Source organism: Balaenoptera musculus, chromosome 1 (assembly GCF_009873245.2).
Source record: "Balaenoptera musculus isolate JJ_BM4_2016_0621 chromosome 1, mBalMus1.pri.v3, whole genome shotgun sequence".
Taxonomy (NCBI): domain Eukaryota; kingdom Metazoa; phylum Chordata; class Mammalia; order Artiodactyla; family Balaenopteridae; genus Balaenoptera; species Balaenoptera musculus.
The window spans coordinates 81,004,377-81,017,870 of NC_045785.1; the positions used below are offsets into that span (position 1 = coordinate 81,004,377).

At 33.8% G+C, this 13,494-nt stretch overlaps 1 protein-coding gene across 1 annotated transcript in view; it reads left to right on the forward strand.

Moving 5' to 3' along the window:
• Positions 1 to 13,150, forward strand: part of BTBD8 (BTB domain containing 8) — a 95,175-nt gene extending 82,025 nt beyond the window's left edge. The window contains exons 13-18 of the mRNA XM_036845505.1: positions 972 to 1,033; positions 5,675 to 6,383; positions 6,652 to 6,739; positions 7,216 to 7,355; positions 8,678 to 11,008; positions 12,303 to 13,150. Coding sequence (XP_036701400.1) covers positions 972 to 1,033; positions 5,675 to 6,383; positions 6,652 to 6,739; positions 7,216 to 7,355; positions 8,678 to 11,008; positions 12,303 to 12,772 — 3,800 coding nt within the window. The 3' untranslated portion in view covers positions 12,773 to 13,150. The remainder of the gene's footprint in view (positions 1 to 971; positions 1,034 to 5,674; positions 6,384 to 6,651; positions 6,740 to 7,215; positions 7,356 to 8,677; positions 11,009 to 12,302) is intronic.
• Positions 13,151 to 13,494: the final 344 nt, after the last annotated feature.

The window sequence follows — 13,494 nt, forward strand, 5'->3', positions numbered from 1 at the left end:
GAGAAATCTTGTATTAATTTCCACCTGTATATTTTTGTGCAGTCATTTGCTAACCACAAACCAATCCCTGTAATGCTATTTCTAGGATCCTGCTTTGTCTTATAACATAGTTCCTATAGAATAGAAATAGTAGAGGTGCATGGTAGGGTTACAGATGATTTGATGTATTTTTCATCAGGTGTTTTAATAAAAATAAAATCAATTTTGGAAAATATATGTATATATTTCTTCAAAATATATTTTAAAGCTACATAACCTTCAAAGGGAACAAATACATTAGCTAAACTATATTTATGGCTCTCATACCATTATTCCTATATATTCCCCTGACGTCATTTAAATTCTTATTTGAAGAATATAAACTGAGTTCCCCAATAATTCCCATATAAACCTAATCTATAAAATGAATTTTTAATGTAATTCTAAAAAGAATGATATAGGTTTAAGGATTGTCTCTTGTTTTATTTTCAACAAAACCTTATCTTTTTTCTCTTTACTCCTTCCTCAGGACATACCTGCAAAATCAGAAAATTTTTAACAGTATTTTAATATTTTTTAGGATAGAAATTTTCTCACATTGAATAGTTTATAAAATATTACATTTGCCACAATCTGTAATTTTTTGAAATTTGGAAAACTAGCTAAAAAGAAGTTGTCTCTAAAATTTCAAGCTTGAGAAAATTCTAGGGTTTTGTAAATGTATAAATCTTCTCTGTGAGACTGTACATTTCTCATTTATTAATTTTAATAACATAAAATCCATAGGGACAGGAATATAAGATTCAAAATGAAGTTCTTTAAGAAAAATTCTAAAATAGGGAATTATTTATGTGTACTAGATTGGTTTCAACTTTTTAAAAGTTATTTCCATCAAAAATGTAACCTTTTTCTGCTAATATACTATTTTCCCTCTACTTCTATGGTAATAATAGTGCTTCCTGTAAAATTAAATTGCTTTTTTTTTCCTACAGCTGCATTTGACAAAGGTGATGACCGAAGACTTGGCAAAAAGCCTATATTCAGTAGCTCTCAGGTAAACTTTTACAATTTTACAGGCCCAGAAGAAACAAGATACCAAGTAATTTAAATTTTATCATTTTATATTTCAGAATAATTTTTAAAAATCTATTCTTTCATTAACTAAAGCTGTTTCTGGATGGAAATAATTTTGAGTCTTGTTTTTAATCAAGTGAACATTTTGTAAATTTTTAAATGATATGCATTTTTTATATCCAGCTGGTATGGGAAGTGAAATATTGTCTACCATTTTTATTTCCTTGAAAACCTTTTTGGCAACTAGCATGTTGGAACTATGCCAGATCAGAAATTGTCTAGAATTCTAGATCTAGTTCCATGTCTGTTTTTCTAATTAACCTACTTCTTACAAAAGAAGATTTTAGTTGTCCCAGTTTTCTCTATACTAAGATTTTAATCCACATAATATATTTTTGGTGCGAAAAAGGCAGTTAATACCAAGAGTACAGTTGTGTTCACTTTAAAAGTTACTTGGTGTACTTATATGAGTTAACTAAAAATAGTCAAACTCTTAAAAACTAAGTAGAGTGGTGGCTGCCAGGGGCTGGGGAGATAAGGAAAAGGGGAATAATTGTTCAATGGGGATAGAGTTTCAGTTTTGCAAGATGAGAACGTTCTAGATATCTGTTGCACAACAAGGCGCATATAGTCAACCTGACTGTACTGCCCACTTAAAAATGGTTAAGATGGTAAATTTTATGTTATTTGTTTTTTAGCACGCACACACACACACACACAACACACACGTTACTTGGTATATTCATTATAATATGAAATACATTTTTATTCCCCTAAAATGTTATTAATGATGATTAGAGTTCCAATCTAGCTAACTTACAAATGGTCACTTAATAATATATTTGAAGCATAAAATTATACTAACCTAGACACACATTACAATGATATGGAGAGATACACTGAGAGTTCCAGTTTGGAATGCAAAGAATATATTGCCCTTGCAAGAGTGGAATTGGGCATCTTTTCTTCCTTATCAGCCAGTAGATAGGAACTCACACAACTCCAAGCCACAACCAAGAGCTCTGATGGCTTGAGGCAGAGGTCAAGCTCTAAATGTCTTGGGTGAGAAACTGTGAGATGCTGGAGCTTTTTGCTAGTAAACCTCCTAGGACTATTTCCCTAAGTGTGTTCCATAATATACTAGCTCCATCATATGTTCTACCTAAGAACATCTAGTGTCAACTAAGGTTGAGAATTGCTACACAACATAGCTCCTCTTAGACACTAACGATGCACATCAGCACCTAAAAGCTCTGAGAAACACTACAGTAAAGAACACTTTTGAATTTTGTTTCCCCCAAGATTTCCTCAAATTTTATAACCATGGAATACCACTAGACTCCCTCTTGACCCCTCTTAAGCATGTTGTACAGTTCCACAGAACATATGTTAGGAAATGGCACCTTAGAACATTTTTTCTATGTACTATGTTCCCTTTCACCCTATGTGTTTGTGTGTGTGTGTGTGTGTGTGTGTGTGTGTGTTTTAAGGCCACCAGGATTTAGCCTACCTGCCTTTCTTTCCCCTGTTCTATCTACTAACTGCTATTAGCCAGGCTTTTCCTCCTTCCTTGCCTTACAGCAAAATAGAACAAAATCTCATTTCCCTTCCTCAGTTCCTGACTTTCAGGTTGTCCAAGGGTTTATACTGTTAACCACAATGGGAAGGAAACAGGCTAATATGTTTTCCTCAGAAAGGCAGCATTGTACTGAAATGGGTGCTGGACATAAAATCATAAAAGTTCAGATCTTGACTTTACTATCTTTGTCATCTGTGAGTCTTAGTTTGCTTATCTGTAGAATGGAGTAATAAAACCTAGCTGGGATTATTGTGAAAATTAAGTGAGATAATTTATGTGCAATTGTCTAGTCTGTAGTAAGTCCTCAATAAGTGTAGTATGAATAAGTGTGTCTTCCAAAATGAGATGAGATCTTTTGGAGGTGGGAGAAAGTTGATGAGATAAAATAGAGAGAAACGCTTAAGAAGGGTGCTGGTACCAAAATACTTAAGACTAAAATTATACGATGTCTGGGATTTGCTTCAAAATAAAATGGTGGTAGTTATATACGAAACAGAATTGGCCAAGAGGTGATAGTTGTTAAAGCTGGGTAGTAGGTATGTGGGGATTCATGATACTGTTCTGTCTTCCTTGATTATGTTTAAATTTTTCTATAATAAAAAGTAAAACAAAATAATACCAACAAAAAGGAATAGTACTAGACCTGAAAGTGTGTCTAAGAGGAACGCTTTATTTTTTATTTTTGGCTGCGTTGGGTCTTCGTTGCTGCGCACAGGCTTTCTCTAGTTGCGGTGAGCGGGGGCTACTGTTTGTTTTGGTGTGCAGGCTTCTCATTGCATTGGCTTCTCTTGTTGCAGAGCATGGGCTCTAGGTGCACGCGCTTCAGTAGTTGAAGCACATGGGCTCAGTAGTTGTGGCTTGTGGGCTCTAGGGCTCACGGGCTTCTGTAGTTGTGGCTTATGGGCTCTAGAGCACAGGCTTAGTAGCTGTGGTGCACGGGCTTAGTTGCTCCGCGGCACGTGGGATCTTCCCAGACCAGGGATCAAACCCGTGTCCCCTACATTGGCAGGCAGATTCTTAACCACTGTGCCACCAGGGAAGTCCCAAGAGGAGGGCTTTAGAGTGTTACTCTTTTTTCTTTATCTTTATCAATAGCATGTGGTGACCATTCCCAACTGGTCAGTTGTATATAAGAAACATACATAAACTTTGTAGATGTAAGTCATAGGTTGCCTAAAAATGCATATATGTTGAATCCTCACCATGGTATACTATGTTAATGTGAAATTTCTAAAGGGGTAGAGTACCCCATATACTACATAGATCTCACCCATAGCATGATGCTTTAAAGTAGATAGATTCAAGGATAGAGTGAATTAAGAAGGATTAGTTTTAAGGGTGGGAAGAGATCTAACATCAGAGTCTTCCTGGTTTTAGGTATTAAAAATAGAGAAATGTTATTTTTTGAGCTAAGATTTGATCAAGAAAACAAAAAATGAGGACCTAGCCTATTTGAACTTTATAAGTATTACGGAGAATCCTAGTACACTGCACTGAATGGGACCAGTCTCTACCCCTAGACATGAATAATCTGAGGCCCAGAGATATTAGTAATGATTTCTTAAATATCCTATCTTCTATTCTTCAGTTAAAAGCAAAGCTAGAACAAGAATCTAATGATTCCTTTATTATTATAATACCTTGCTTTTTGCTAAACTTAACTAGGTTATTTATTACTTATTATTTATGTATATACATATGTATGTGTGAATATAGACACACACACACATATTTATGTTATTTTTATCTTAGACAAATTTTAATTGTAATTAGAAGCTTTCATATTTAGAAATAACTAGACCTTGAACTGTATATCAATATGTGCTCAGGTTTGATAGCCATCATCACATGTTCTTGAGTACCCAGTATGTGATGGGCACGGTACTAAGGGATACAAAGATGAAGACAACACAGGCTCTGCCTCATACCTCTACAATCTCATACAGCTTCCAAAAGGGAGGGAGTATTTACATAATAAATGGCAATATATTCTTAAATTTTTATTCTGTAATTCCTACCAGTTTTAAAATTTTGTTATTCCCTTCCATACAACGTTGGTTCTAAGCAAAATGATAAAGTAGGTGCATTGTCTTTAGTGCCCTTCTATTTTCCCCTTTTTATCTATTTCATCTGTTTTTAGGACCCCTTTTCCTTTCTCCAGACAACCAATACTGTATTACTATGTTGTGGTTTTGGTTTTTTTTTTTCTCAAAAACCAAACTTTTCAGGGACTTCCCTGGTGGTCCAGTGGTTAAGACTCCGTGCTTCCAATGTAGGGGGCATGGGGTCGATCCCTGGTCAGGGAATAAGATCCCAAGTGCCACGCCGCACAGCCAAAAAAGTAAAAAAAGAAAACTTTTTAGGTGTAATGTGTTGTTTCCCAGGGACTCCCACACCCCCCCCACCCTTGCCTCCAGAGGATTAAATATTTAGTGATAAAATTTCTGGAATTTGGGAGAGGATTGAAGAGAGAATTTTTGGTGAAAATCATTAACATACAGATGATTACCTGCTTAAAGCAGTAAATCCTGAGCTCAAGTCCTAGTTCAATCCCTTATCAGCATATGGCCTTGGGTAAATTACATACCTGCTTTAATCCCGTTTCTTGTTGAAGAAATGGAGATAACAACAGGAGCTATCTCATAGAATTGTTGTGAGGATTAAGTGAGATGATACATGAAAAGCATTTTAGCACAGAACCTGGGAGTGGGCCCTTGAAAAATGTTGGATATTGCTATCATTCACCCAAGGCATCCTGACACCATTAAGTATTCATCTCTACCATAACTTCATAAAGTTAAATAGTATGCCTTTTAAAGTAGAATCTCCTGTTAATTTTGTATGTTTTATTTCAGATTTGATTAAGGTAATGTGATCAAAGACATATTCAAATGACCCCAGATCATTCAAGTTTTAAGTGGCCCTAAATCATAATCTGAATTTTGCTGCTTTTTCCTCTTTGAAAAACTGGCTATTGAAACATAAAGTATTATGTGTCCAAGACTTCAGTCAAGTTACAGAGTATTTTTTTCTTCTTTGTAGCAAAGGAGACAAGTTTCTGACCCTGGTGCTATAAAAAACAAATCTTGGAGAGAAAGTAACAAGAAAGAGTATTGGAGTTATCCCTCTACTAATCAAAAGATGAAATCTGATGGATTAGGAGCGTCTGGACATTCATCAAGTACTAATAGAAATTCTATAAATAAAACTTTGAAGCATGATGATTTAAAGGAAAAGGATGGTACAAAAACTGCATCCAAGAGTACAAAAGAATTAAAAACTGTGGGAAAAAATGTTTCTGGAAAGCCCAAACCTATAATAAAGCCCAAAACAGAAAACGGTGATAATGCAAAGTCAGCAAACATGTCACCTAGACAAGTTGTGGAAAGATCAGCAACAGCAGCAGCAAATGGACAGAAAAATTCAGTAAATGGAAAAGGAGTGAGAAATCAGGAAGGTCAAATTACAGGTGCCAGACCCAAGGTACTCACTGGGAACTTAAATGTGCAAGCCAAAGCAAAGCCTTCGAAGAAAGTGACAGGCAAAGATTCTCCATGCCTCGGAATTGCAGGGCCCTCCAGCAGATCTAGAAATTCAAGTATGGAATTACTAACTTCCACTGACTGTCTGGATGAACCAAAAGAAAATGGGTCAATAAAAGAGAAGCCTTCTGGTCATAAACTTTCCCTTTGTGACTCTCCAGGACAGACTGTGAAAAACAGTGTAGAAAGTATCAAAACTTCCACTGTAGGTGGGTTTTAACACTCTAATTTTTAATAGCTCTTGAGGAGCTTTTTAGGAACAGTTAAAGTTCCTAGAAAAAAATGAACCTATGTTTGGACTTTTATTTAGTTTCAAATGCAAAAAGATTTTAGTAACATATATTCATGCAAACTGAGAAAAAACAGTTTTTCTCACCGTAACATTTAATTTTGTATATAGTGTATGACCAGTGAATTTATACATACTTATTACATATTTATTTCTCAATCTCATGGCTCACTCTTCTTAATTTATAGCAGTAAAATCTCGACCTGTTTCAAAAGTTACCAATGGAACTTCCAATAAAAAAAGCATTCATGAACAAGAAACTAATATAAATAACAGGTAAGTCTTCATTCATTGTTTTACCTAGACATTAGCTTTCTCTGGAAGTTAATTATATACTAACTTCTAGCTAAATATTGTTAAAATATCTTTCCTTTGTTAGAAAATTTAGTATATTTACATAATGATATTTTAAAACTTTTCTTATTTAATTATGCAAAAAGACGATTGATACAAAATGATAGAAGAATAATTTATACTTGTGGTACCTTATTATGCATTGCTTTACCATAGTTGATCTACAGTTTTATAAACTTAAACACTTATGAACCTATGGTTTTTTCTATTTTCAGAAAAGAGATACATTTTTTATTTCTTTGAGAAAAAATATTTTTCTTTTTTTTTTTTGTTTTTTTTTTAAATTGAAGTATAGTTGATTTACAGTGTTGTGAAAAAATACATTTCATGTATGGGTCTTTTAAAAAATTATGTTTTGGAATCTCAGTGTAATACTGAATGCAAATAATTTTTCTTAGTGTGCTAAAGAAGGTCACCAGCAAAGGATACAGTGATCCAGTACCACAGGCAATTTTAAAGAAAAGAGGAAATGGCAATGGATGCGCTACAGCTCAGCAGAGGACAAAGAATGCCGCAGTTAATCTTGCTAAAACTCAAGGTAAAGTTGAAATACTCCCAGGTATTACTTCCTTGTTTAAACTGAATAAGCAGAACTCTGATTCTGGAACTTTAGCAGCAAATAAGCAAAGTATAACGTGGTTTCACTCATTTTACATTCATTTCCTATTTTAGAGATGAGATTTTATTCTTCCACTTTTCAGACAAGTATTTTGGTATTTTGGGGTGTGAGTTTAGTTTTTATTTTCTTTTGTGAAAAAAATAAGGGGGTCACTAGGTTATCTGCATTTCTGGTCCTTCTGTATATTATATCTGTGCTTCTTCAAAGTTTCATTGATAATTATAAGAATTCCATATGCAAAACCAACACTAAAGAGCTCTTTAAAAAGTAATGGTACAATCTAGAGAGCTGTAATACGTAGGGAGGAAGAATTTTCCCTCTGGGCTCTGTGCTATGCCTGTTGTTTTTCCATATTCTAAGAAAGAGAAGAATACTGATCAGATTGCATAATTTGCTAATATAATAACTGATTTTAAAAATTAATTTACTTTATGCATTAAGTATTCACATATGTAAGAGCAGTTTGTAAAATGCTAAAACCAATTTTGAGGTAGGTAATGAATTAATACTGAAAGTAAATTTAAAAGTAAGCCAGAGAAAAGTTATTCATGTTCTAGTAACAGCTAAAAAATAAACATTTAAAAAGATTTGATAATTCTGTTTGACAGATTTAAATGCTCAAAATATCATCTCTAGGACTTCAACCATTATAAACAAATGAATTCCCAAAATTAATCCTCTTTCTTTCCAGTTACCAGCTTTAGTTTCAACTGCAGATCTAAGTTGTTAACCCTAATGAGCTACAATAATAATGATCTTGTTATGAGAAATAAATTAGCTTTGTTACTGTTTGAGGAAAAAAATTGCAACAATTTCAACATTTCTATTTTGTGTTTTAGCTTCATTCTCCTTTTCAGCTATGTGGAACAGTCTGTTTTTCCCCCTAGAACTTCAAAGGGAAGAAAGACCCTTACTGCTCTTTTGGCATAAGAAAATCAGATTTTTCTACCCCCATATATTTATGCAAATCCAATTCTGGCATAAGGATCAATGCTCTTTACTTGAGGAGGAGAGATCCTATTTTAATAATTTTACTTAAGATGCTGGAATACTTCCTCTATATTTGTAATAAATTTTTTTTTTATTTTATCACATCACTAACGCCTAATTTGTAATTGTCCGTTTGATCATATGTTACCATTTCATTGTTATCTATTTTATTTCTTCTAAGGGGATTTAAAAACAAATACTGAATTTCACTCACAAACTGGAAGGTATATTTTTGAATTTTCTTTTCTTAGGATCCCAAGGAGAGTCATCAGATTCAGTAAAATCTTCAGTCTCTTCAAGGCAGTCTGATGAAAATGTGACAAAATTGGACCACAGTGTAACTACAGATAAACAAACACCTAAGAGAAAAATTGTCAAGCAAGGACAAACAACATCGCCTAAGATTAGTGCAAAAATAGTAGCAATGCCTAAAAACCTAAATCAATCTAAGAAAGGTGAAACTTTGAATAATAAAGATTCAAAACAGAAAACACTTCCTGGACAGGTTATATTGAAGACTCAGCCTTCTTCTCTAAGACCTTTAAAAAGTGAACCATCTGTTGTCCAAAAAAGTGTGCTTCGTGATGTATGTGATAATAATAACAAAGCCAATGTTTCTGAACAGAAGCCTCATGAACCTCTAATTAATCTCACAGCCGAAATCAGTGATACAGAAGCATTTCAGTCACCATGCATACTTGACCCACAAAAGCCATTAAACAATCAAGAAAAAGAGAAGTTGGTGTTAGAATGCCAAAATATTTCAAATCTAGATAAATTAATTAAACGTGAACTGGAATCAAAACAGATTTGTTCAGATAAAAGTGAAACAAATTTTTCTGGTCACAAAAAAACAGATCAATGCAACACAGCTAAAATACATTGTCATTCTGATGAGAGTGATAATGTAGATCCAAAATTTTATAGCACCACTGCTCTAAAATCCATGATTTCAAATCCGAATGAAAACTCTTTGAACTCTAATCCAGTTTGTGACCTAGACTCAACAAATGTAAAGCAAGTCCATTCAGTGTCAGATAGGGAGAAGCAAGCAGGGAGAAAAGATACAAACAAAAAATTAAACATTAAATGTGTGAAAGATGTTTTACCTTGTGTTCCTGAACAGACAAATGGTACCTTAAATTCTGGTCAAGATGACAGAAAATCTAGAATTCATGTAGAAGAACAGACAATTCCCAATCAGTTTTCTGATGACTCTGCCATGAATGGAGACAAACATGCTACAGTAGACTCAAATACTTCCTCCAAGTGTTTTTTGGAACAAATACCAGGGAAAAATTCTCCTAAAGATATGGAAACAACAGAAACTCCAGAGAGCCATGAAACTCGAGAAGCTCCATTCATGAGTCACTGGAATTTGAGTACCAGTGTTCTGCATCAGAGAGAGAGTCCTGAATCTGACAGTGGCAGTGCTACAACATCCTCTGATGACATAAAGCCTAGATCTGAAGACTATGATGCTGGAGGGTCTCAGGATGATGATGGGTCAAATGACAGGGGTATTTCCAAATGTGGCACTATGCTGTGCCATGATTTTCTTGGAAGAAGTAGCAGTGACACCAGTACTCCTGAAGAATTAAAAATATATGATAGTAACTTAAGAATTGAAGTGAAAATGAAAAAGCAAAGTAGTAATGATCTTTTCCAAGTTAATTCAACAAGTGATGATGAGATTCCTAGAAAAAGGCCAGAAATTTGGTCTCGATCTACAATAGTCCACCCTAGGGAAAAAGAAAATATTCCACGAGGCAGTATCCAGTTTGCTCAGGAAGTAGATCAGGTTTCTTCCTCAGCAGATGAAACAGAAGATGAAAGGTCTGAAGCTGAAAATGTTGCAGAAAATTTCTCTACATCTAACCCAGCTCTTCAGCAGTTTCAGGGAATAATTAATTTAGCTTTTGAAGATGCAACTGAAAATGAAAGTCACGAGTTTCGTGCAACTAAAAATTTTAAAAGGTCAGTTTTACTTTCAGTAGATGAATGTGAAGAACTAGGATCTGATGAAGGGGAAGTCCATGCTCCCTTTCAGCCTTCTGTAGATTCTCCTTCACCTTCTGATGTTTTTGATGGCGTTTCTCATGAACATCACGGAAGGGTCTGCTACTCCAGATACTCACAAGGAAGTAAAGGTAGTATTTTAGAATGTAGACAAGAGAAAGGCAATAGTGTATATAAAAACAAAAGCTCTCCCTTGGGTCTTAGTAGCATTGACTCTTCAAGAAAAGATAAACAGAGTGCTTCAGCCACAGAAAAAAAGAGCAGAACAGATGTCCTGTCCAGAGGAGGCAGACAGCTTCCTCCAGAAGATAAAAAAGTAAACAGTGGAAGCAATGTGGATAATGACTTTCAGCCACGCAGCAAACTTTCAGATAGTGATATAAAATCTCAAGAAAGACCATGTCATTTGGAACTTCATCAAAGAGATCCCAGTTCTGACATACCAAAGAACAGCTCTACAAAATCTCTGGACTCCTATTGGAGTCAAGTTCTGCCTCCAGAAGGACAAGTGAAAGAGAACCATTCTGCAGCTACCGAGAAAGCTAATATTGCTTTATCTGCAGGTAATGTACAGATATAGAAATGCTAAATCCATAAGAAAATGAGTTTATAGAATTTTAAAGTTGTAGGTAGCCCTGAATGTTATATTTTAGTTAGATAGAATAATTACTTAAGCAACAGATTCAAATTTTAAATGAAAACTGAAATTTCTTAATAGAATGAAAATAGCTAGTTACTCTTTATTGTTCACTTAAAATCTTAGTGAAAAATTAATATCTAGTAAAAATTTTGGTGGTTTATTAGAGCTAACCTACTAAGAGATTTTACATGAAAGAATAAAGAGAAAAACTTAGTTTGCTATTATTTAGTTATTTATGTCTAATTTAACATAGGAATTATTGACTATTAGAAATTTTATTATACATTGGATATGATTTATGAACTATGCTAATATATATCTAAGAGGGCTGTGCAATAAGTATAGTAATATGTAACTAAAAGCACTGAATTATTTTAACTAGATTAATTATTAAAATTTATATACATTTTACAGAGATTAAGACTTTCAGGATCACTATAATTCTATTCTAAAATTTTCAAGTAAAAAGATAAATTTCCTAAAAGAGATTATATTTAGAAGCAATGATAATATATGAAAAAATCCCAGGCTTATTTCATATGTATAGATGGTTTCCTGTCTAATTGTTTTGTGTGTTTGTCTTCCTTATTATAGTAATTTGAACTATGACCCACATTTAAAATATGCAATAGTGGCTGACTGAGTAGCTACTGTATACCAGAACTAAGAAAAATACTTATCAGTAGTCCCTGTTCAGCAAAATCACAAGAATAGGGAACTCTTTAAAGTTGTATTTTTTTGTCCTTGCTTGCATCCTCCTTTGCATGTGCAATATATGTCTTTAGATAAAATAAGTCTTTAGATAAAATGTATTTATTCTCCCTTTGAAACTGACTTACCTTAAAAGTCACCATCAAATAACCATGTCTTATTTTCTCTTTAAGTTTCTATTGTAGTGAATTAGATACATGTGCGCGTTCTGTTTATGTTTAAATAATTTCTGTTTTCTGTATCACAAGTTTTCAAATTAAACTGGAGAATTATTGTTAGTTGCCTATGTTGATTTTGCTGCTAAACATTACCTTTGAGTTTTTTTTTTCAAACATAGAAAAAGAAATGCCTCAGAAATCTTCTCAATTTTGTATAAATGTTATTTTTCCCATTCTCTTTTTTTTTTGGACAATAACTGTTATGTTGTGTTAATATTGTTCTACAGAACTCTGAGGGGTACCAACATGTGCAGTTTTTACATTGTGTAGTATTATGAATTATTTCAGGAGACATAGATGATTGTGACACAGTGGCACAAATCTACATGTATGACCATCGGCCTTCAAAAACCCTCTCTCCAATATATGAGATGGATGTAACAGAAGCATTTGAGCAGAAAATGGAATCAGAAACACATGTTACAGACATGGATTTTGAAGATGAGCAACACTTTGCAAAACAAGATTGGACACTATTAAAGCAACTGCTCTCTGAAGAGGATTCAAACTTAAATATTACAAATTCTATTCCTGAAGACTTAAATTTAGCACAGTATCTAATCAATCAGACACTACTTTTAGCACGAGACAGCTCAAAACCTCAGGGTAAAGCACATGTTGACACTTTAAACAGATGGAGTGAACTAACATCTCCATTCGATGATTCCTCAGCAAGCATCACCATGGCTAGTTTTTCCTCTGAGGATTGTTCACCCCAAGGGGAATGGACAATTCTGGAACTAGAAACTCAGCATTAAGAGTATGAACACTTTGGAAAATGTTAAACTGTGCCACCCCTTTATTTTTTTGATGCTTATATTATATCCAAATGATAATTGCATTAGCCTATTAGACTATCCTTAATATTGAGGAAGTCTTTCCAATTTACTGAAGTAAACATAGTTTGTTTATTAATATGATATCACATGTAGAAAAAAGTGTTTTTCTAAAAATCTTGAGCATGTTTTCTATAATTGTTAGAGAAATTAGAAAACTTGTAAGGAAACCCTTGCTTTAGTTTTCCTTTCCTAACTGATCATTCATTTACTTGTTTATCATTCAATAATTTAAAATGTGAATGCACAAGTAGAACAGTCCCTTTACTTTTTGCTCTGCATATGGTAACCATAATTTAACAATAAAAAAACTTTTTGTGCTTGTGTCAATTTATGTAGAGTTAATCTGTAACATTCAAACTCAGGTTGGTATGGTTGAGGCTGATAGCTTAATATTAGAAAAAACCTTCGCTTTCCCAACAATTCAGGTCCAGGAAATTGTCAAGTAAATGCATCTCAACTTTCACTGACATTTTTGCTAAAACAGGAGAAGTGGTATTTCCTGTAACTCTTTTTGGGATATATCCGCAGAAAGGCATCTGCCCTTGCTGAAAAAAAGTGGGAAAACTGTCCATCTGTTTTATCTATATAGACTTCCTTTATAGTTAATCACTCTCCATTTTTCATTCCATGGTAGAGATATT